This window comes from Pseudophryne corroboree, chromosome 2 (genome assembly GCF_028390025.1).
Source record: "Pseudophryne corroboree isolate aPseCor3 chromosome 2, aPseCor3.hap2, whole genome shotgun sequence".
Taxonomy (NCBI): Eukaryota; Metazoa; Chordata; class Amphibia; order Anura; family Myobatrachidae; genus Pseudophryne; species Pseudophryne corroboree.
The window spans coordinates 863,595,324-863,620,794 of NC_086445.1; the positions used below are offsets into that span (position 1 = coordinate 863,595,324).

A 25,471-nucleotide genomic window follows, 5' to 3' on the forward strand; every position below is an offset into this window, starting at 1 on the left:
AAATGTAAAATGGGTCTCACCGAACCGTCCAGTTTCGGTACCACAAACATTGTGGAATAGTAACCCCGTCCTTGTTGAAGTAGGGGCACCTTTACTATCACCTGTTGTGAAAACAGCTTGTGAATTGCCTGCAACACTGCCTCCCTGCCTGAGGGAGTTGTTGGTAAGGCAGATTTGAGGAAACGGCGGGGGGGAGACGTCTCGAATTCCAGCTTGTACCCCTGAGATACTACTTGAAAGATCCAGGGATCCACCCGTGAGCGAGCCCACTGATCGCTGAAATTTTTGCGATGGGCCCCCACCGTACCTGGCTCCGCCTGTGGAGCCCCAGCGTCATGCTGTGGACTTAGAGGAAGCGGGGGAGGACTTTTGCTCCTGGGAACTGGCTGTATGCTGCAGCTTTTTCCCTCTACCTCTGGGCAGAAAGGACGCGCCCTTAACCCGCTTGCCCTTATTGGGCCGAAAGGACTGTACCTGATAATACGGTGCTTTCTTTGGCTGTGAGGGAACATGGGGTAAAAATGTAGACTTCCCAGCTGTTGCTGTGGAAACGAGGTCCGAGAGACCATCCCCGAACAACTCCTCACCCTTATAAGGCAAAACTTCCATGTGCCTTTTAGAATCTGCATCTCCTGTCCACTGCAGAGTCCATAACTCTCTCCTGGCAGAAATGGACATTGCACTTATTTTAGATGCCAGCCGGCAAATATCCCTCTGTGCATCCTTCATGTATAAGAGTGCGTCTTTAATATGCTCTACTGTTAGCAATATAGTGTCCCTGTCTAGGGTATCAATATTTTCCGACAGGGAATCTGACCACGCAGCTGCAGCACTGCACATCCATGCTGAAGCAATAGCTGGTCTCAGTATAACACCTGTGTGTGTATATATAGACTTCAGGATAGCCTCCTGCTTTCTATCAGCAGATTCCTTCAGGGCGGCCGTATCCGGAGACGGTAGTGCCACCTTTTTTGACAAGCGTGTGAGCGCTTTATCCACCCTAGGGGATGTTTCCCAACGTGACCTATCCTCTGGCGAGAAAGGGTACGCCATTAGTAACCTCTTAGAAATTACCAGTTTCTTATCGGGGGAAGCCCACGCTTCTTCACACACTTCATTTAATTCCTCAGATGGAGGAAAAACAACTGGTAGTTTTTTCTCTCCAAACATAATACCCTTTTTTTGTGGTACCCGGGGTAACATCAGAAATATGCAACACATTTTTCATTGCCTCAATCATATAACGTGTGGCCCTATTGGAAGATACATTAGTCTCATCGTCGTCGACACTGGAGTCAGTATCCGTGTCGACATCTGTGTCTGCCATCTGAGGTAGCGGGCGTTTTAGAGCCCCTGATGGCTTTTGAGACGCCTGGGCAGGCACAGGCTGAGAAGCCGGCTGTCCCACATTTGGTATGTCGTCAAACCTTTTATGCAAGGAGTCGACACTGTCGCATAATTCCTTCCACAGAACCATTCACTCAGGTGTCGACCCCGCAGGGGGTGACATCACATTTATCGGCATCTGCTCCGCCTCCACATAAGCCTCCTCATCAAACATGTCGACACAGCCGTACCGACACACCGCATACACACAGGGAATGCTCTGACAGAGGACAGGACCCCACAAAGCCCTTTGGGGAGACAGAGAGAGAGTATGCCAGCACACACCAGAGCGCTATATAACACAGGGATCCCACTATAAATGAGTGTTTTTCCCTTATAGCTGCTTATATATATATATATATATATATATATATATATATATACATATACATACACACACACACTGCGCCTAAATTTAGTGCCCCCCCTCTCTTTTTTACCCTTATGTAGCTTGACACTGCAGGGGAGAGCCAGGGAGCGTCCTTCCAGCGGAGCTGTGAGGGAAAAATGGCGCCAGTGTGCTGAGGGAGATGGCCCCGCCCCTTTTCCGGCGGACTTCTCTCGCTTTTTCTGGAATTCTGGCAGGGGTATTTTTACACCTATAAGGCCTTCCTGACTATATATGGTGTAGATTTGCCAGCCAAGGTGTATTATATTGCCCTCAGGGCGCCCGCCCCCCCCCCCCCCCAGCGCCCTGCACCCATCAGTGACCGGAGTGTGAGGTGTGCATGAGGAGCAATGGCGCACAGCTGCAGTGCTGTAGGCTACCTTGTTGAAGACAGAAGTCTTCTGCCGCCGATTTTCAGGAACACTTCTTGCTTCTGGCTCTGTAAGGGGGCAGCGGCGCGGCTCCGGGACCGAACGATCGAGGTCGGGTCCTGTGTTCGATCCCTCTGGAGCTAATGGTGTCCAGTAGCCTAAGAAGCCCAAACTACCACCAGTTAGGTAGGTTCACTTCTTCTCCCCTTAGTCCCTCGCTGCAGTGAGTCTGTTGCCAGCAGATCTCACTGTAAAATAAAAAACCTAAAATATACTTTCTTTCTAGGAGCTCAGGAGAGCCCCTAGTGTGCAGCCAGCTCAGCCGGGCACAAGATTCTAACTGAAGTCTGGAGGAGGGTCATAGTGGGAGGAGCCAGTGCACACCAGTAGTCTAAAGCTTTCTTTTAGTTGTGCCCAGTCTCCTGCGGAGCCGCTATTCCCCATGGTCCTTACGGAGTCCCAGCATCCACTTAGGACGTCAGAGAAATTAGAGGGTAGTTCCGCTTCAACTTCCTGAACCCAGGCATCTATAGCTTTAGCAGCCCAAGAGGCCGCAATAGTAGGCCTATGCACAGCTCTAGCAAGAATATAAATAGACTTCAAGCAACCCTCCACACGCTTACCCGTCGGTTCCTTCAGAGAAGTGACGGTAGTGACAGGTAGAGCAGAGGACACCACCAGACGCGCGACTTGTGAATCCACCGGCGGAGGTGTTTCCCAATTTTCACTTAACTCTGCAGCGAGGGGATAACGAGCTAGCATCTTCTTAGACAGGGAACATTTCTTTTAAAATGTATCTGGTTTCGCAGAGGTAGATGGAATCCCTTCATCATCATTGATTTGAAGTATCAGCTTGATAGCCTCCAAGAGGTCAGGAACATCCACTTGTGGCAGAGATTCCCCATCAGAAGCATCTGCATCAGTGTCTGAAGGGGTTCACTACGGCTGGCCGGCGGTCGGGCTCCCGGCGACCAGCATACCGGCGCCGGGAGGCCGACCGCCGGCTTACCGACAGTGTGGCGAGCGCAAATGAGCCCCTTGCGGGCTCGCTACGCGCGCCACACTATTTTATTCTCCCTCTATGGGGGTCGTGGACCCCCACGAGGGAAAATAAGTGTCGGTATGCCGGCTGTCGGGCTCCCGGCGCCGGTATACTGAGCGCCGGGAGCCCGACCGCCGGCATACAGAAGACCACCCGTCTGAAGGGCCAGTGTAAGCGCCATCTTCATCGGATGAGGTATCCGAAACATGTGTGGATTGAGAGGAAGTAATGGCCCGTTTAGATGACCCCTTGGACTTAAACGGGTGAGAGTCAGGATTCTGTTTAACCAGAGACTGATTTAATGGCTGTAACTGAGAGGACAGTATCTGCCCATGGTGGATTAACTGCAGGGACAATATGTGGCTGTAATGGCAGAGGAGGTCCCATGGGGGGCGCAAGTCTAGTTACTAGCGTAGTCAGTAAATTAGAGAAAACAGCCCAAAGTGGGTCTTGATTTGCCCCCGTTGCTGCAGACTGACCATGGGGTATAGAACCCCCATTACCTGATCCCTCAGCTGCTATGTTTTCCTCCGAGTAATACGTGGTGTCAGCACTGCATGGTGCAGGATCAGCCATGGATTTACCACCCTGTGTAGCAGACATTATTTCTAAGCGTAACCTTAGGGTGTAATGGTACAATATAAGCAGACACAGTGCTTGACAAAAAAAAACCCTGTATAATGTGACTGCAAGGCAGAGCACAAACAGAGGATTTAAGAGGTATGTGGAGACTGTAAAACACAGAGAAAAATACAAAAGTAGTACCGTATATACTCGAGTATAAGTCGACCCGAATATAAGCCGAGGCACCTAATTCTACCACAAAAACCTGGGAAAACTTATTGACTCGAGCATAAGCCTAGGGTGGGAAATGCAGCTTTAGCCGTACACAGCCCTCAGTGCCAGATATGCCCCCACAGTGCCAGATATGCCCTCATACTGCCAGATATTCCCCACAGTGCCTGATGTGCCAGATATGCCCTCATGCTGCCAAATATGCCCCACAGTGCCAGATATGCCCTCATGCTGCCAAATATGCCCCACAGTGCCAAATATGCCCTCATGCTGCCAAATATGCCCCACAGTGCCAGATATGCCCTCATGCTGCCAAATATGCCCTCATGCTGCCACATATGCCCCACAGTGCCAGATGTGCCAGATATGCCCTCATGCTGCCAGATATGCCCTCATGCTGCCAGATATGCCCTCATTCTGCCAGATATGCCCCTCATGCTGCCACATATGCCCCTCATGTTGCCACATATGCCCCTCATGCTGCCACATATGCCCCCTCCCCAAGTGCCAAATATGCTCCCCCAGTGCCCGTTACTTACGCCTCTGTTGATCCCGCGTCTTCTGAAGGAGGGACACGGAGCGCACAGCGCGCGCCTCTCCTGTGTCCCTCCTGCATCTCCGGCGGCCGCGGCAGATCTATTAAAGGAAGTGCCGGTTCGTGATCAGAAGTCACAAACGGGTACTTCCTTTAAAAGACCCGCCGCTGCCGCCGGAGATGCAGGAGGGACACAGGAGAGGCGCGCGCTGTGCGCTCCGTGTCCCTCCTTCACACTGCTCTGCCTGTCACACTGCACTGCCACTGACTCGAGTATAAGCCGAGGTGGCTTTTTCAGCACAAAAAAAAGTGCTGAAAAAGTCGGCTTATACTCGAGTATATACGGTATATCCTGTGAAAAACTATATTATATGATGTGAGAACCCTGATGCACTTAGCCCCCTTCAGGGAACAGAATATGTGTGAGATACACAAAATAGAGACCACACAGCAGCTATTGGCACACACTCAGTCACATATACAATGCAGAAAATAAGATTTTACTCACCAGTAAATCTATTTCTCGTAGTCCGTAGTGGATGCTGGGGACTCCGTAAGGACCATGGGAATAGACGGGCTCCGCAGGAGACAGGTCACTCTAAGAAAGAATTAGGATACTGGTGTGCACTAGCTCCTCCCTCTATGTCCCTCCTCCAGACCTCAGTTAAGGAAACTGTGCCCGGAAGAGCTGACAGTACAGGGAAAGGATTTTGGAATCCAGGGTAAGACTCATACCAGCCACACCAATCACACCGTATAACTCGTGATAAACTTACCCAGTTAACAGTATGAACAACAGAGCATCAGACAACCTGATGCAAACATAACATAACCCTTATATAAGCAATAACTTTATACAAGTATTGCAGAAGAAGTCCGCACTTGGGACGGGCGCCCAGCATCCACTACGGACTACGAGAAATAGATTTACCGGTGAGTAAAATCTTATTTTCTCTAACGTCCTAGTGGATGCTGGGGACTCCGTAAGGACCATGGGGATTATACCAAAGCTCCCAAATGGGCGGGAGAGTGCGGATGACTGCAGCACTGAATGAGCAAACACAAAGTCCTCCTCAGCCAGGGTATCAAACTTGTAGAATTTTGCAAAAGTGTTTGAACCCGACCAAGTAGCAGCTCGGCAAAGCTGTAATGCCGAGACCCCTCGGGCAGCCGCCCAAGAAGAGCCCACCTTCCTTGTGGAATGGGCTTTTACTGATTTTGGATGCGGCAATCCAGCCGCAGAATGAGCCTGCTGAATCGTGTTACAGATCCAGCGAGCAATAGTTTGCTTTGAAGCAGGAGCACCCAGCTTGTTGGATGCATACAGGATAAACAGCGAGTCAGTTTTCCTGACTCCAGCCATTCTGGCTACATAAATCTTCAAAGCCCTGACTACATCTAGTAACTTGGAATCCTCCAAGTCATGAGTAGCCGCAGGCACCACAATAGGTTGGTTCAAATGAAAAGATGACACCACCTTCGGCAGAAATTGCGGACGAGTCCGTAATTCTGCCCTGTCCATATGGAAAACCAGATAGGGGCTTTTACATGACAAAACCGCCAATTCTGACACACGCCTAGCCGAAGCTAAGGCCAATAGCATGACCACTTTCCACGTGAGATATTTTAACTCCACGGTCTTAAGTAGCTCAAACCAGTGAGATTTCAGGAAACTCAACACCACTTTAAGATCCCATGGTGCCACTGTTGGCACAAAAGGGGGCTGAATATGCAGCACTCCCTTTACAAACGTCTGAACCTCAGGAAGAGAAGCCATGAACCTCAGGAAGAGAAGCCAGTTCCTTTTGAAAGAAAATGGATAGGGCCGAAATCTGGACCTTTATGGACCCTAATTTTAAGCCCATAGTCACGCCCGACTGTAGGAAGTGAAGGAAGCGGCTTAGCTGGAATTCCTCTCTGTAGGGGCCTTCCTGGCCTTACACCAAGCAACATATTTTCACCATATACGGTGATAATGTTTTGCTGTCACGTCCTTCCTAGCCTTTATCAGCGTAGGAATAACTTCATCCGGAATGCCTTTCTCCGCTAGGATCCGGCGTTCAACCGCCCTGCCGTCAAACGCAGCCGCGGTAAGTCTTGGAACAGACAGGGCCCCTGTTGCAACAGATCCTGTCTGAGAGGCAGAGGCCATGGGTCCTCTGTGAGCATTTCTTGCAGTTCCGGATACCAAGTCCTTCTTGGCCAATCCGGAACAATGGAGGTCATTCCGAGTTGTTCGCTCGGTAAATTTCTTTGCATCGCAGCGATTTTCCACTTATTGCGCATGCGCAATGTTCGCACTGCGACTGCGCCAAGTAAATTGCTATGCAGTTAGGAAATTTACTCACGGCATTACAAGGTTTTTTCTTCGTTCTGGTGATCGTAATGTGATTGACAGGAAGTGGGTGTTTCTGGGCGGAAACTGGCCGTTTTATGGGAGTGTGTGAAAAAACGCTACCGTTTCTGGGAAAAACGCGGGAGTGGCTGGAAAAACGGAGGAGTGTCTGGGCGAACGCTGGGTGTGTTTGTGACGTCAAACCAGGAACGACAAGTACTGAACTGATCGCACTGGCAGAGTAAGTATCGAGCTACTCAGAAACTGCACAGAGAAGTCTTTTCGCAATATTGCGAATCTTTAGTTCGCAATTTTGATAAGCCAAGATTCACTCCCAGTAGGCGGCGGCTTAGCGTGTGCAAAGCTGCTAAAAGCAGCTTGCGAGCGAACAACTCGGAATGAGGGCCCATGAGTATTGTTCTCACTCCTCTTTTTCTTACGATTCTCAGCAGCTTGGGTATGAGAGGAAGAGGAGGAAACACATAAACCGACTGGAACACCCACGGTGTCACTAGTGCATCCACAGCTATCGCCTGAGGGTCTCTTGACCTGGCGCTATACCTTTGTAGCTTTTTGTTGAGGCGGGATGCCATCATGTCCACCTGTGGCAGTTCCCATCGATTTGTAATCTGTGTGAAGACTTCTTGATGAAGTCCCCACTCTCCCGGGTGGAGGTCGTGCCTGCTGAGGAAGTCTGCTTCCCAGTTGTCCACTCCCGGAATGAACACTGCTGACAGTGCTTGCACGTGATTCGCCGCCCAGCGAAGAATTCTGGTGGCTTCTGCCATCGCCACCCTGGCGGTTTACATGAGCCACTGCGGTGATGTTGTCTGACTGAATCAGCACCGGTTGGTTGCGAAGCAGAGGCTCCGCATGACTCAGGGCGTTGTATATGGCCCTTAGTTCCAGGATATTGATGTGCAGACAAGTCTCCTAACTTGACCACAGCCCCTGGGAGTTTCTTCCCTGAGTGACTGCCCCCCCACCCTTGGAGGCTTGCATCCGTGGTCACCAGGACCCAGTCCTGTATGCCGAAACTGCGGCCCTCGAGAAGGTGAGCACTCTGCAGCCAGCACAGAAGAGACACCCTGGCCCTGGGGGATAGGGTGATCAGCCGAGGCATCTGAAGATGCGATCCGGACCACTTGTCCAACAGATCCCACTGAAAGGTCCTCGCATGGAACCTGCCGAAGGGAATGGCTTCGTATGACGCCACCATCTTTCCCAGGACTCGCGTGCATTGATGCACCGACACCTGTTTTGGTTTTAAGAGGTCTCTGACCAGAGTCACGAGCTCCTGGGCCTTCTCCTCCGGGAGAAACACCTTCTTCTGGTCTGTGTCCAGAATCATGCCCAGGAAGGGCAGTCTCGTCGTAGGAATCAGCTGCGACTTTGTAATATTCAGAATCCAGCCGTGCTGTTGTAACACCTCCCGAGAGTGTGCTACGCTGATCAGCAACTGCTCTCTGGACCTCGCCTTTATGAGGAGATCGTCCAAGTATGGGATAATTGTAACTCCTTGCTTTCGCAGAAGCCTATCATTTCTGCCATTACCTTGGTAAATATTCTCGGTGCCGTGGACAAACCAAACGGCAACGTCTGGAATTGGTAATGACAGTCCCGTAACACAAATCTGAGGTACTCCTGATGAGGTGGATAAACGGGGACACGAAGGTAAGCATCCTTTATGTCCAGAGACACCATAAAGTCCCCCTCTGAGCGATTCCATCTTGAACTTGAACTTTTCAAGTATATGTTCAGGGATTTTAAATTCAATATGGGTCTGACCGAACAATCTGGTTTCGGGACTACAACATGGTCGAATAATAACCCCCTCCTTGTTGAAGGAGGGGAACCTTGACCACCACCTGTTGAAGATACAATTTGTGAATTGCAGTTAACCCTGTTTCCCTCTCGGGGGGCGGGAAGCCGGCAGGGCCGTCAGTGAGGAGGCATCTTCTCAAAGTCCAGCTTGTATCCCTGAGACAAAATATCTATTGCCCAGGGATCAAACAGGGAGTGAACCCACTTGTGGCTGAACTTACAAATGCGTGCCCCCACCGGGCCTAGCTTCGCCTGTGGAGCCCCAGCGACATGCGGTGGATTTTCGTAGAGGCCGGGGAGGACTTCTGTTCCTGGGAACTAGCTGTGTTGTGCAGCTGGTTTCCTCTGCCCCCGCCTCTGGCAAGAAAGGACGCACCTCGGACTTTCTTGTTTCTTTGTTCGAAAGGCTGCATTTGATAATGACGTGCTTTCCTAGGCTGTGCAGGAATATAAAGCAAAATATCAGAATTACCAGCTATAGCTGTGGAGACCAGGTCCGAGAACCCTTCTCCACACAATCCTCAGCCTTCCATATGCCACTTAAGTTGGCATCATCTGTCCATTGCATATTCTACAGGATACGTCAAGAAGAAATCGACATAGCTTTGCCTCTAGGACCCAGTATACACGTCTCTTTGGGCATGTTTTATGATATATATCTCTTAAGACCGCATCTTTAATTATATATATATATATATATATATATATATATATATATATACACACACACACACACACACACACACACATACATATATATATATATATATATATATATATATATATATATATCTATATACATACTAGGGTCTCAATTTCTGCTGATAAGGTACCTGTCCACGCCGCCACAGCGCTATAAACCCATGCCGACACAATCGCCGGTCTGAGTAGTGTACCAAAATGTGCACGCTATCTGCAGGATCCCTGAGAATAGCTAGGGTTACCTTTTGGGCAAACGTGACACCCTAGGGGAAGATTCCCATCATATCCTGGCCCTAGTGGGGAAAGGATACTGCCTGAGAATTCTTTGTGGGAAGCTGCAGTCTCATGTCTGGAGATACCCGCTCTTTTTCCTCAGGAGAGGAAGGACATTTACCTCAGCTTTCTTCCCCTTAAAATGTGTACCCTTGTGTCAGGGACAGATGAGACATCAGTGATATGCAAATCATCTTTATTACAATAATCATATATTGAATACTTTTCTGCCAACTTGGCTGTAACTTTGCATTATCGTAGTCGGCACTGCAGTCAAACTCTGTGTCGATATCAGTGTCTATTATTTTGGATAGTGAGCATTGTGAGACTCTGAAGGTCTCTGCGCCATAGGGACAGACATGGATAGACTTCCTGTCTGTTCTCTAATCTTTTGTGCAATAAATTCACCTTAGCACTTACACATATCCAAACAGGTATCGGCGTTGTCGACGGAGACACCCTCTCACACACATATTTGCTCCATCTCCTCCTTAGGGTAGCCTTTTACCTCAGACATGTCGACACACACGTACCGACACACCACACACACAGGGGATGCTCTATTTGAAGACAGTTCCCCCACAAGGCCCTTTGGAGAGACAGAGAGAGAGTATGCCAGCACACACACCAGCGCTATATGACCCAGGATTCACACAGTAACGTAGTGTTAACCCAGTAGCTGCTGTATACATTGTTTTTACGCCAAATTTATGTGCCCCCCCCCCCCCTCTCTTTTACACCCTCTTCTATCGTGCTTCTGCAGGGGAGAGCCTGGGGAGCTTCCTCTCAGCGGAGCTGTGGAGAGAAAATGGCGCTGGTGAGTGCTGAGGAAGAAGCCCCGCCCCCTCAGCGGCGGACTTCTGTCCCGCGATTTTGTGTAAAATAATGGCGGGGGCTCATGCATATATACAGTGCCCAACTGTATATATGCCCACTTTGCCAAGAGGTACTCAATTGCTGCCCAGGGCGCCCCCCCCTGCGCCCTGCACCCTACAGTGACCGGAGTGTGCGGGTTTAATGTGGGAGCAATGGTGCACAGCTGCAGTGCTGTGCGCTACCTCATATGAAGACAGGAGTCTTCTGCCGCCGATTTTGAAGTCTTCTTGCTTCTCTCTTCTGGCTCTGCGAGGGGGACGGCGGCACGGCTCCGGGATCGGACGACCAAGGGTGAGTTCCTGTGTTCAATCCCTCTGGAGCTAATGGTGTCCAGTAGCCTAAGAAGCATGACCTATCCGCAGTTAGTAGGTCTGCTTCTCTCCCCTCAGTCCCACGTAGTAGAGAGTCTGTTGCCAGCAGATCTCTCTGAAAATAGAAAATCCTAACAAAATACTTTCTTATTAGCAAGCTCAGGAGAGCTCACTAAAGTGCACCCAGCTCTGTCCGGGCACAGATTCTAACTGAGGTCTGGAGGAGGAACATAGAGGGAGGAGCCAGTGCACACCAGTAGTCCTAATTCTTTCTTAGAGTGCCCTGTCTCCTGCGGAGCCAGTCTATTCCCATGGTCCTTACGGAGTCCCCAGCATCCACTAGGACGTTAGAGAAATTACAAACAATAAAACTGCACTGGACTAGCAATACAAAGTACAAACTGTACTACTAAGTAAAGCTATGCAATTATAACAATGCACAGTAAAGACTGGATGTATAGCACAGGGTACTTATACTAAATATCTCTGTAGTATTGCACTCTCTTAACTAACACTGTCTAAATGACATGTATAATACTTAAGTGTCCTGTAAATGCACAGCGCTGATGATGCAGGCGGCTTTACAGAGGAGACATTGCCCAGCAGTCCCAGAATCAGCTCAGTATGTGTGTAATGGCGCACAAACGCTGACAGGGAGTGAGGGAGACAGAGAGATGCAGCTCTAGGGCGGGGACATTTGCAGTAAATGGCACCTGGGGCTGGGGGACGGGCTACAGGTCAGAGCCTTATCCCCTTGCTGGACTTCTCCACCGGGTACTGTGGATTCTGAGGTAATCCGACCTGTGCCCCTTGCCCTGATGGTCTAGTGGGGCCCCTGTACGGCCACAGTGTACACGCTAGCGTGCGCGGGCCGTCTCCTAGAGACCGCGGCGGAACGCGGTTTTCAGCGGATCCCACCTGGGGGATCCTCTTACCTCCTCCATGATGCGGCCACGCGATCCCGGAGAGCAACGGCAAGTGTTTGTGCCTGAAGAAAAAACTGATCCCTCCGCTGTAAGTACACGGCAGCCATGGCGCAGGAGTATACATCGCCGCTGGGGGAGTTGAGGGAGCCGTAGCACGATATTTCAGAATGACATATAGCACTTTTAAGTGCCTGTGCTGCGGCCCTTGAAGTCTTCTGTCTTTTTAAAAGCTCTTTTCAGGGCTGCTCAGAGCGGTGCTATAGAGGAGGCGGCGCTGTGCATTTTGGGAACAGTCAAAGCTTTTAGCCTGTTGGTGCCTTGGATCAAGATCCAACTGTACACCCCCAATGTTATCCCTGTGGAACCCCAGTGTACCCCGCTGCAGGAACTTCACATAATTGCTCAGTTAAGCCCACCGCTAGCGAGTTTACACAGGGGCAACAGCGAATCCCCCACCTGTGTGATAGCCGCACCATGAACCGGGGACCCCCCTATGTGATAGCCGCACCATGAACCGGGGGACCCCCCTAGCAGGACCCCCGGTTTGTACTCACCACTGATAACCTTCAGGCATCTGTTAGGGGGGTGCAGCATGCTGCAGTTGCGACAACTAAGGCGCAGAGCCCCGGTGAACAAACAACCCCTCGGGGAAGCGGCTCTGCACCTCCCGAGGCCAGTGATCGCCCCCCTTCCCCCAACTCCCACACAGTATCAAGGAGAAGAATTACGTACCTGCACCACAGTTGCCACTTTGCAGTACCCCAATAAATTTCTAAATTAAGATACTAGTGCTTTTCAAACAAATATAAATAAAAGTCAATAGAGTGGCCCTTTTAAGGTGTCAGAGGCCACATGAAAGTACACATTGGGGGTCATTAAGAGTTGTTCGCTCGATGCCGTTTTTCGCAACGCAGCTATTAGGTGGAAAATGCACATGCGCATGGTATGCAGCGCGCATGCGCTAAGTACTTTCACACAAAACTTTAGTGATTTGCACAAGCTCGAGCGACGTTTTTTCAACGCTCGAGTGATCGTAGTGTGTTTGACAGGAAGTGGGTGTTTCTGGGCGGCAACTTGGCGATTTCAGGGAGTGTGCTAAAAAAACGCAGGCCTTCCCGGCTAAAAACGCAGGAGTGGATGGAGAAACGGGGGAGTGGCTGGCCGAACGCAGGGCGTGTTTGTGACGTCAAACCAGGAACTAAACAGTTTGCAGTGATCGCAATCTAGGAGTAGGTCTGGAGCTACTCAGAAACTGCAAGGAATTATTTAGTAGCAATTCTGCTAATCTTTCGTTCGCTATTCTGCTAAGCTAAAATACACTGCCAGAGGGCGGCGGCCTAGCGTTTGCAATGCTGCTAAAAGCAGCTAGCAAGCGATCAACTCGGAATGAGGGCCATAGGCTCTAACAACTACTCATAGGACCTTTACTATACATCACATCAAAATGAATAAAAAAAAAATAAAAAAATTTTTAATTATTAAGTCTTACCAAGTTCTCTGTAACTTCCTTAAGAATGTGCTGTAAATGCTTCTCTTCCTCCTGCCAGTGCTGTAGCGACTGAAGTTTACTCAAGGTTTTCAAGTAGAGATTATGGTAATGCTGTTCCTCCTGAAGAAATGCATTTGTTAGAAACAATGTATAAAAGAAACATAAAAGTAGGATTCATTGATTGATGTAATAAGTTCAGTGCATGTAAAGCCATACGCAAGTAGATATAGTGGTCAGTTCTGCTTAAATAAAAGTCTCAATTTTTCCAGTTTTATTGTAATTTACACTGCTTACTATCTCAATGTACTCCAAAATGAAACAAATAAACATAGAACTCATAGAATCATTTTGTGAAACAAAATAGAAATTTGTGACTCAAAATAGCCACCTATTGCAGATATAGGGGTATATGCAATTCACGGCGAATCGCGGCAATTTTTCGCCGTTTTTTAATTCGACTAAATTCGCCAGGTGAATTCCGGAAGGTGGCTTCCGGAATTCACCATATTCAATGAAAAACGGATTCGCCAGAATCGCGGGCGAAAATCGGCCGATTTGGCGGATTTTGCCGCGATTTTAAAAAACGGGAAAAAACCCGGAAAAAAAAATGGCGTGGGGTCCCCCCTCCAAAGCATAACCAGCCTCGGGCTCTTCGAGCTGGTCCTAGTTCTAAAAATGCAGGGGAAAAATTGGGCAGGGATCCCCCGTATTTTTAAAACCAGCACCGGGCTCTGCGCCTGGTGCTGGTGCCAAAAATACGGGGGACAAAAAGAGTAGGGGTCCCCCGTATTTTTAACACCAGCATCGGGCTCCACTAGCTGGACAGATAATGCCACAGCCGGGGGTCACTTTTATGCCGTTCCCTGCGGCCGTGGCATTAACTACCCAACTAGTCACCCCTGGCCGGGGTACCCTGGGGGAGTGGGGACCCCTGCAATCAAGGGGTCCCCCCCCCCCCAGCCACCCAAGGGCCAGGGGTGAAGCCCGAGGCTGTCCCCCCCCATCCAATGGGCTGCGGATGGGGGGGCTGATAGCCTTTTGTGATAATAAAAAGATATTGTTTTTTCCATTAGTACTACAAGTCCCAGCAAGCCACCCCCGCAAGCTGGTACTTGGAGAACCACAAGTACCAGCATGCGGGAGAAAAACGGGCCCGCTGGTACCTGTAGTACTACTGGAAAAAAAATACCCAAATAAAAACAGGACACACACACCGTGAAAGTAAAACTTTATTTCATACGCCGACACACACATACTTACCTATGTTGACACGCCGACTGCCACGGTCTCCGACGATCCGAGGTACCTGTGAAAAAATTATACTCACCTTCCAGCGTCCAGAGGTACATCCAAGTCCAGAGATAATCCACGTACTTGGCAAAACAAAAAAACGAACACCGATCCATACCGGACTAGAAAGGGGTCCAATGCTTTCACATCAGACCCCTTTCTCCCGAATGCCGGGACATCACGTGACTCCTGTCACTGAAGTCCCTTCAGCCAATCAGGAAGCGCTACTTCCGTGGCGCTCATCTGATTGGCTGTGCGCTGTCTGTGATGTGACAGCGCATCGCAAAGCCGCTCCATTACTTTCAATGGTGGGAACTTAGCGGCTAGCGGGGGGGTCACCCGCCGGTCAGCCGCTCACCGGCGGGTGACCTCACCGCTAGCCACTAAGTTCCCACCATTGAATATAATGGACTGGGCTGTGCGATGCGCTGTCTGCTCAGACGCACAGAGCCAATCAGATGAGCGCAACGAAGTTGCGCTTCCTGATTGGCTATAGAGACCTTTCTGTGACAGCTGTCACTGACAGGTCTCTCTGCATTCGGGGATAGGGGTCCCATGTGTCAGCATGGGACCCCTTTCAGTCCGTTTGGTCGGGTATTTGCGGTTTGTTATTTTCTACAAGTACGTGGATGTATCTCTGGACCATGGCTGAGGTGAGTATATTGATCTTTTTTTTCAGGTACCCCTGGATTCTACATGGAGAAGAGGACCGATGTCGGCGTGTGAACATAGGTAAGTATGTGTGTGTCGACGTAAGAAATAAAGTTTTACTTTCACGGTGTGTGTGTTCTGTTTTTATTTGGGTATTTTTTTCCCAGTAGTACTACAGGTACCAGCGGGCCCGTTTTTCTCCCGCATGCTGGTACTTGTGGTTCTCCAAGTACCAGCTTGCGGGGAGGCTTGCTGGGACTTATAGTACTACTGGAGAAAACCATATCTTTTAATTATCACAAAAGGCTATCAGCCCTCCCATCCGCAGCCCATTGGATGGGGGGGGGGGGACAGCCTCGGGCTTCACCGCTGGCCCTTGGGTGGCTGGGGGGGGGGGGACCCCTTGATTGAAGGGGTCCCCACTCCCCCAGGGTACCCCGGCCAGGGGTGACTAGTTGGATATTTAATGCCACGGCCGCAGGGCACGGCATAAAAGTGACCCCCGGCTGTGGCATTATCTGTCCAGCTAGTGGAGCCCGATGCTGGTGTTAAAAATACGGGGGACCCCTACTCTTTTTGTCCCCCGTATTTTTGGCACCAGCACCAGGCGCAGAGCCCGGTGCTGGTTTTAAAAATACGGGGGATCCCCTGTCAATTTTTCCCCCGCATTTTTAGAACCAGGACCAGCTCGAAGAGCCCGAGGCTGGTTATGCTTTGGAGGGGGGACCCCACGCAATTTTTTTTTCGGATTGTACCGTTCCAGCAATAAAAAAAAAAAATAATATTTTAAAAAAATTATAAATATTTGTGCCTCCAAAAAAAAAAAAGTACCTAATCCCTTCTAATATAAATAGATCTGCTATTCCCAAAAAAAAAAAACACAAAAAAAACCATGTTTAAATTTTTTTTATTTGTTTTCACCCTCCAAAGTGTGGCGGATTGAAAATGACGAATTTGCTGTCTAAAAGCACTGCTGTCGAATTTCCAAACTTGAATTGAATATGCTTTGGTCGAATTGCAGCACTTATATCATTGCAGAAAAGTCGAATTTGCAAAAATTCGAATTTCAAAAAGTCGAATTTTGAAAGTCCGTTTTTTGGTCGGAAAGCACTGAATTGCATAGGCGAATTTTTTTTTTGGTCGAAAATGACCCGAAATTCGACAATTTCGGGAATTCGACCGCAATTGCATATACCCCATAATCACCGGACACACTTGTGGCATTCATTCCACAACAAAAATAAAATATCAAATATTGTTTAAAAAAGTTCTTCCAAACACTGTTGCAGAATTTCTCACAATTATGTTGCACTTACTGGTTTCTTTGATTTCACACTTTTGTGCAATTCATCCCAAACCAGTACAGTGGGGTATAAGTATGGAGCCTGTGCTGGCCATTCCATTTAAAACCTACAGTCTTCTTATCCTCGAAAGTAGAGCCGACATAGCCTGAAGTTATATTTTGGGAATTAGTCTTGCTGTAGTATGGACCCTTAAAAACCATGCTTAGACAAGGGGGTATTTAATGGGCAGTAATGCACGCAGGGGGGTTTCCGAGTACCTGGAAAACCCCTCTGATGAGCCAAATGTTTAATTACTGAGACGGAGACAGCATTGTCTCCATCTCAGCAAAAGCCGCGATCGCAACTGCAAAACTGCTACAGGAACAGCAGCAGCAGAGAGCTACACAAAACTGTCTTTAAACTTGCGCTCAGATCACCAGCAGCAATTTGGAGAGAGCCTTCGTTAGTGGACCCCCACAAAATAACACCAACAAAACAAAAATCAAATGCGCTCAGTGTGTAGCCTTCTGAAATGCTTAGATTCTAATTTTCAATGAGTATTCCTCCACGGTGTGGGTTCTTACAACCGATGACACCTGTAAGTATACCGTCACACCAGAAATTCACCCGAGACAAAAAATGGCCAAATGGCCTGATTAGATATGATACCAATTCACTTTTATTAAAAGTACATGATAAATTGTTATGTATTCACATGAACATTTGTAAAAATACATTGAGATACAGTCAACTAATTTCTTTGTCAGTTGCAGCAGTTGGAAAAAAAAAACACCCTCACCTTTGCAGGTGTGAGCTCTACAGGGTGTAATGGCTAACTGGGCAAGAGACCGAAACTGATTTGATCCAACGCGTTTCATCAAAACAACTTCATCAGGGGTTTATATATGGTATCACTATAAGATAAGGCGGGTGGTCAGATAATCTATTAAGACTGCATTGAAGTTTTTATATAGAGGAGGAAAGGACAGGAGAATAAAAAAAACATATCAAGTAAAAAGGAATAAATCCTTCATGGATATAGACATCCATAATCCATATATACAATCAACTCTCTGTTGGAATGATTAAAACAAAAGGTCCACCCAGAGTAACTGTAGGGCAATGAGACCTAAAAATATAATTTATTTGAGTCAGTAATAATATTAGTATTAGGACATGTTCTTACTGTGAGCTATCAGATACGGTGTCTTATTGGATAATTTTATACATACCAAACATAAAAAAGCATTCTCTATGAACATTCAGCTCTTTGCATTGAACCTGATTGCGTATTCTGCAATCTGTTTTTTCAGCTGCTATACATAGTCAAAAAAATAAGATTTTAAACCTACCGGTAAATCTTTTTCTCCTAGTCCGTAGAGGATGCTGGGGACTCTGTAAGGACCATGGGGAATAGACGGGCTCCGCAGGAGACATGTGCACTAAAAAAGAACTTTAGGTTTGGGTCTATGCCCCTCCTCCAGGCCTCAGTTAGAGAACTGTGCCCAGAGGAGATGGACAATACGAGGAAAGGATTTTGTTAATCTAAGGGCAAGATTCATACCAGCCCACACCAATCATACCATATAACCTGGAATACCCAAAACCAGTTAACAGTATGAACAAACAACAGCATCGGTCCAAGACCGATTCCAACTGTAACATAACCCTTATGTAAGCAATAACTATATACAAGTCTCGCAGATTTTCCGCACTGGGACGGGTGCCCAGCGTCCTCTACGGACTAGGAGAAAAAGATTTACCGGTAGGTTTAAAATCTTATTTTCTCTTACATTCTAGAGGATGCTGGGGACTCCGTAAGGACCATGGGGATTATACCAAAGCTCCAAAACGGGCGGGAGAGTGCGGATGACTCTGCAGCACCGATTGAGCAAACATTAGGTCCTCATCAGCTAGGGTATCAAACTTGTAGAATTTTGCAAAAGTGTTTGAACCCGACCAAGTCGCCGCTCGGCAAAGTTGTAATGCCAAGACGCCACGGGCAGCCGCCCAAGAAGAGCCCACCTTCCTAGTGGAATGGGCCTTTACCGAATTCGGTAACGGCAATCCAGCCGTAGAATGAGCCTGCTGATTGTTACAGATCCAGCGAGCAATAGTCTGCATAGACGCAGAAGCGCCAACCTTGTTGGCTGCATACGGGATAAACAGGGCCTCTGTTTTCCTAACCCGAGCCGTTCAGGCCACATAAATTTTCAATGCACTGACCACATCCAGGGACTCTGAATCCTCCACGTCCCTTGTAGCCACAGGCACCACAATAGGTTGGTTCATATGAAAAAAAGAAACCACCTTAGGCAAAAATTGAGGACGAGTCCGCAACTCGGCTCTATCCACATGGAAAATCAGATAAGGGCTTTTGTGAGACAAAGCCGCAACTCCGACACTCGCCGCGCCAAAGCCAAGGCCAATAACATGACCACTCAGTGAGATACTTCAATTCAACTGTTTGAAGAGGTTCAAACCAGTGAGACTTAAGAAACCATAACACCACGTTAAGGTCCCAAGGTGCCACTGGAGGCACAAAAGGAGGCTGGATATGCAGCACCCCATTCACGAAAGTCTGGACCTCTGGAAGAGAAGCCAATTCCTTTTGAAAGAAAATGGACAGGGCCGAAATCTGAACCTTAATGGAGCCTAACTTCAGGCACAAATTCACTCCAGTTTGCAGGAAGTGGAGAAAACGGCCCAGATGGAATTCTTCCGGAGGAGCAGTCTTGGCTTCGCACCAAGACACATACATCCTCCAGATATGGTGATAATGTTTCGATGTCACCTCCTTCCTAGCCTTTATCAGAGTAGGAATGACCTCTTCTGAATTCTCCGCTAGGATACTGCGTTCAACCGCCATGCCGTCAAACGCAGTCGCGGTAAGTCCTGGAACAGACAGGGCCCTGAGAGGAAGAGGCCACGGATCTTCGGTGAGCATTTCCTGTAGACCCGGATACCAAGCCCTTCGAGGCCAATCTGGAACAATGAGAATTGTCTGAATCCCTCTTCATCTTATGATTCTCAGTATCTTTGAGATGAGAGGAAGAGGAGGGAACACATAGACCGACTGAAACACCCACGGTGTCACCAGTGCGTCCACTGCAACCGCCTGAGGGTCCCTTGACCTGGCGCAATATCTCGTAAAGTTTATTGTTGAGGCGTGAAGCCATCATGTCTATTTGAGGCAGTCCCCACTGACTTGCAATCTCTGCGAAGACTTCCTGATGAAATCCCCACTCTCCTGGATGCAGATCGTGTCTGCTTAGGAAGTCTGCTTCCCAGTTGTCCACTCCCGGAATGAAGACTGCTGTCAGAGCGCTTACATGACTCTCCGCCCATCGAAGAATCTTTGCGGCTTCTGCCATTGTCACTCTGCTCCTTGTGCCGCCTTGGAGGTTTACATGAGCCACTGCTGTGATGTTGTCTGACTGAATCAGAACCGGTAGACCTCGAAGTAAGGACTCCGCCTGACGAAGGCCGTTGTATATGGCCCTTAATTCCAGAACGTTGATGTGTAGACAAGCCTCCTGGCTTGACCACAGACCTTGGAAGTTTCTTCCCTGTGTGACTGCTCCCCATCCTCGGAGGCTCGCGTCCGTGGTCACCAGAACCCAGTCCTGAATGCCGAACCTGCGACCCTCTAGAAGGTGAGAACTCTGCAGCCACCACAGGAGAGATACCCTGGCACTGGGGGACAGGCGGATCATCTGATGAATCTGTAGATGTGACCCGGACCACTTGTCCAGAAGGTCCCACTGAAAAGTCCTGGCATGGAACCTGCAGAATGGAATGGCCTCGTAAGATGCCACCATTTTTCCCAGCACTCGAGTGCAGTGATGTACCGACACCCTGTCTGGCTTTAACAGGTCCCTGACCAAGCTCTTAAGTTCCTGGGCCTTTTCCATCGGGAGAAAAATCCTCTTTTGTTCCGTGTCCAGAATCATGCCTAAGAAAGGAAATCGGGTCGTTGGAACTAACTGTGACTTTGGTAGATTTAGAATCCAACCGTGTTGTTGCAACACCCTCAGGGAGAGTGATACGCTGTCCAGCAACTGTTCTCTCGATCTCGCATTTATCAGGAGATCGTCCAAGTATGGGATAATTGTGACACCCTGCTTGCGCAGGAGCACCATCATCTCTGCCATTAATTTGGTAAAAATCATTGGGGCCGTGGAAAGCTCAAACGGCAACGTCTGAAATTGGTAATGACAATCCTGCACCACAAATCTCAGGAACGCCTGATGAGGTTGATAAATGGGGACATGAAGGTATGCATCCTTTATGTCTAGGGACACCATATAATCTCCCCCTTCCAGACTTGCGATGACCGCTCTGAGCGATTCCATCTTGAACCTCTTTAAGTATAGGTTTAAGGATTTTAAATTCAGAATGGGTCTGACCGAACAGTCCGGTTTCGGGACCACAAACAGGGTTGAGTAATAGCCCATCCCCTGCTGCAGCAGGGGAACTTTGACCACCACTTGTTGAAGGCACAACTTTTGAATTGCTGCTAAAACTACCTTCTTCTCTGGGGAAGAAGTCGGCAGTGCCGATTTGAAAAACCGGCGAGGAGGCACCTCTTCGTATTCCAGCTTGTACCCCTGGGAAACAATGTCTATTGTCCAGGGATCCACCTGACAGTGAACCCAGACCTGGCTGAAAAGACGAATACGTGCCCCCACTGGTGCGGACTCCTCCAGCGGAGCCCCAGCGTCATGTGGTGGATTTAGTAGAAGCGGGGAGGACTTTTGTTCCTGGGAACTGGCTGTAGCTGGCAGCTTTTTCCCCTTGCCCTTACCTCTGGCAAGAAAGGAAGATCCCCGAGCTCTCTTGGATTTATGCGACCGAAAGGACTGCATCTGATAATGTGGCGCTTTCTTAGGCTGTGAGGAAACATAAGGTAAAAAAGATAATTTACCTGCAGTAGCCGTGGAAACTAGGTCCGCGAGACCTTACACAAACAATTCCTCACCCTTGTAAGGCAAAACCTCCATATGCCGTTTCGAGTCAGCATCACCCGTCCACTGTCGGGTCCACAGTGCTTGCCTGGCAGAAATCGCCATAGCGTTCGCTCTAGACCACAGTATGCCTACATCCCTCTGAGCCTCTCTCATATAAAGGACCGCATTCTTTATATGGCCCAGGGTCAATAAAATAGTTTCCTTATCTAGCGTATCCATATCAGCAGATAAGGTATCGGTCCACGCTATTACAGCGCTACAAACCCAAGCCGACGCTATCGCCGGCCTGAGTAATGTACCGGTATTTGTGTAAATTGACTTCAAGGTAGTTTCCTGCTTGCGATCAGCAGGATCCCTGAGGGCAGCGCCACCTTTTTGGAAAGGCGCATCAACGCTTTGTCCACCCTTGGGGAGGATTCCCACCGTATCCTGTCCTTGATCAGGAAAGGATACGCCAAAAGAATCCTTTTGGGTATCTGCAGTTTCTTGTCTGGAGTTTTCCAAGCACTTTCAAATAACTCATTTAATTCAAAAGAAGGTGGAAAAATAACCTCAGGCTTCTTTTCTTTAAACATGTGGATCTTTGGATTAGGCACCGCGGGGTCATCTATAATATGCAGCACATCCTTTATAGCAATAATCATATAATGAATACTCATTGCCAATTTTGGCAGCAACCTTGCATCATCATAATTGACACTGGATTCAGAATCCGTGTCGGTATCAGTGTCTACTACTGGAGAAAGTGGGTGTTTTTGAGACCCAGAAGGCCCCTGTGACATAGGGAAAGGCAGGGTATGACCCTCTGTATTGTCCCTGGACTCTGCTTTGTCCGAACGTTTGTGCAATAAATTCACATTTGCATTTAAAATATTCCACATATCCATCCAGTCATGTGTCAGCGTTGCCGACGGAGACACCACACTCATGCGCTCCACCTCATCCCTAGGAGAGCCTTCCGCTTCAGACATGCCGACACGCACGTACCGACACACCACACACTCAGGGAAAGGTCTAATCTGGAGACAGTTCCCCAACAAGGCCCTTTGGGGAGACAGAGAGAGAGTATGCCAGCACACACCCAGCGCCAATAACCCTGGAAAAAATTGCCCAGATACAGCGCTCTTTATATATTAGCTGCGCCAAATTATGTGCCCCCCCCCTTCTTAAAAACCCTCTGTCACCGGTGATCAGCAGGGGAAAGTCCGGGGAGCCAGCTTCTCAGCGTGTGCTGTGGAGAAAATGGGTGAGTGCTGAGGGAGAAGCCCCACCCCCTCAGTGGCGGGCTTCGGTCCCGCTCTTTTAAACAAAACTGGCGGGGATACTCTAAAAACAACACAAATTAGTGTATATATACTTATAGCCAGTCCTAGAGGTATACATTGCTGCCCAGGGCGCCCCCCGCGCCCTGCTCCCAACAGTGTCCGCTGTGTGTGAGCAATGGCGCGCAGCGTTACTTCACTGAAGATCTTTAGTCTTCTGCCGCCTCTGAAGTCTTCTGTCTTCCTATACTCACCCGGCTTCCATCTTCCGGCTCTGCGAGGAGGACGGCGGCGCGGCTCCGGGACGAACCGCTAGGTAGACCTGCGTTCTGACTCCCTCTGGAGCTAATGGTGTCCAGTAGCCTAAGAAGCAGGGCCTAGCATTTAAGTAGGTCTGCTTCTCTCTCCTCAGTCCCACGATGCATGGAGCCTGTTGCCAGCAGGTCTCCTCGAAAATAAAAAACCTAAAACAAAATACTTTCTTTCAGGAAGCTCAGGAGAGCTCCCTGTAGTGCACCCAGTCTCCTCTGGGCACCGTATTAAACTGAGGTCTGGAGGAGGGGCATAGAGGGAGGAGCCAGTGCACACCCATACCTAAAGTTCTTTTTTAGTGCCCATGTCCCCTGCGGAGCCCGTCTATTCCCCATGGTCCTTACGGAGTCCCCAGCATCCTCTAGGACGTAAGAGAAATATTTTGTGTTCCAAAAAGGAGATTTATGGTAAGAACTTACCCTTGTTAAATCTCTTTCTGCGAGGTACACTGGATTCCACATGGAATAACATCGGGGTGTAGAGTAGGATCTTGATCTGAGGCACCAACAGGCTAAAAGCTTTGACTGTTCCCAGGATGCATAGCGCCGCCTCCTCTATATCCCCGCCTCCAGGCACAGGAGCTCAGTTTTGTTAACCAGTCCAATGCAGTAGCAGGTAAAAGACGACAACAGTTAGTAACCACAGACATCACATTCTCACGACAGGAGAAGGTATCAGCGGCTAATGCCATACCAACCCAAAGAAGCTAAGTGCGTCAGGGTGGGCGCCCTGTGGAATCCAGTGTACCTCGCAGATAGATTTAACAAGGGCAAGATCTTACCATAAATCTCCTTTTCTGCAACGGGGTACACTGGTATTCCAGAGGGAATAACATTGGGGATATCCTAAAGCAGTTCCTCATGGGAGGGGACGCACTGTAGCGGGCACAAGAAACCGGCATCCAAAAGGAGGCATCCTGGGAGGCGGAAGTATCGAAGGCATAGAACCTTATGAACGTGTTCACTGAGGACCACGTAGCCGCTTTACCCAATTGCTCAAGGGTCGCACCACGGCGGACCGCCCAAGAAGGTCCAACAGACTGAGCAGAATGGGCTTTGACGGTAGCAGGAGCTGGAAGCCCAGCCTGTACATAAGCTTGTGCAATCACCATTCTAATCCATCTGGCCAAGGTCTGCTTATTCGCAGGTAAGCCACGTTTGTGAAAAACAAAAAGGACAAAGAGAGAAATCAGACTTCCTAATGAAGGATGTCCTCTTCCCATAGATACGGAGAGCCCGTGCCACATCCAAAGACCGCTCTTTGTAGGACAAATCAGGAGAGATAAGGGCCGGAAACACAATCTCTTGGTTAAGGTGGAAAGATGACACCACCTTAGGTAGATAACCAGGGCGTGTTCTAAGAACTGCCCGGTCATGGTGAAAAATCAGAAAGGGAGATCTACAGGATAAGGCACCCAAGTCTGAAACCCATCTAGCAGAAGCAATAGCCAATAAAAACAAGACCTTAAGCGAAAGCCATTTGAGGTCCACAGAGACCAGGTATGAATTCTTCCAGTTGATGGGCTACCCTTGGACTTGCAGAAACTGGACTGTCAGATCCAGATGACGGAGGAGAACTTCTGATGAATTGGGCAGGATCAGCAAGTCATCCGGATACGGAGTAGAGCCGTCATCACCGACATGACTTTGGTGAAGATTCGCGGAGCTGTTGTCAGTCCAAAAGGCAAGCCCCGGAATTGATAATGTAGGTTGCCAATAGCAAACCGCAGGTACTGCTGGTGCGACATGGCAAAAGGAATATGTAGGGAAGCATCCTGTATGTCCAGGGATACCATATAGTCCCCAGGATCCAAAGCCAGAACAATAGAGCGAAGAGTCTCCATACAGAATTTGGATACTCACACAAATTTGTTCAAAGACTTGAGGTTGAGAATGGGCTGTGAGGACCCATTCGTGTTCGGGACTAGGAACACCGTTGAATAGTACCCCCTGCCTCTCCGAGTCAGAGGCACCGGCACTACCACTCCTGTGTCCAGGAGGGATCATATCACCACCTGTACATCGTTTGCTTTCACCGGATCCGAAGGGATGTTTGTTGAGCAAAACTGACAAGGGGGGAGCTTCTGGAAGGAGATGGCATATCCGTGATTGACGACTTCCCGTACCCAGGCGTCCAAAGTGGTCTGTAACCAAGCCCCCCCCCCCCCCCCCGGGATCCCCCAGTGGGAGGCCCGCCCCGTCATGCAGCAGGCTTGCAGCCCAGGCTCTTTTAGGCTTGGGCTTACTGGACTTGGAAGTGCGTGTCTGTTTCGGGTACGCCTGACCCTTTGCTTTACCTGGAGGTCGAAAGGAACTAAAAGGAAGTACTCAACCTTTGGAGCAGTACTAGGCAGACATGCAGTCTTAGCAGAGGCAAGATCAGCAACAACTTTGATGAGGTCTTTCCCAAAAAGAATATTCCCCTAAAAAAAAAAAAATAGAGAACCTCCA

General features: G+C 48.9%; 1 protein-coding gene across 5 annotated transcripts in view; it reads right to left on the bottom strand.

The window, feature by feature from the left end:
• The window catches only part of SPAG5 (sperm associated antigen 5), a 417,322-nt gene that overhangs the window by 215,978 nt on the left and 175,873 nt on the right, over positions 1 to 25,471 (bottom strand). For all 5 annotated transcript variants that reach the window (XM_063955870.1, XM_063955871.1, XM_063955872.1 and 2 more), the window contains exon 6: positions 13,254 to 13,373. In XM_063955870.1, the coding sequence (XP_063811940.1) occupies positions 13,254 to 13,373 (120 nt within the window). The remainder of the gene's footprint in view (positions 1 to 13,253; positions 13,374 to 25,471) is intronic.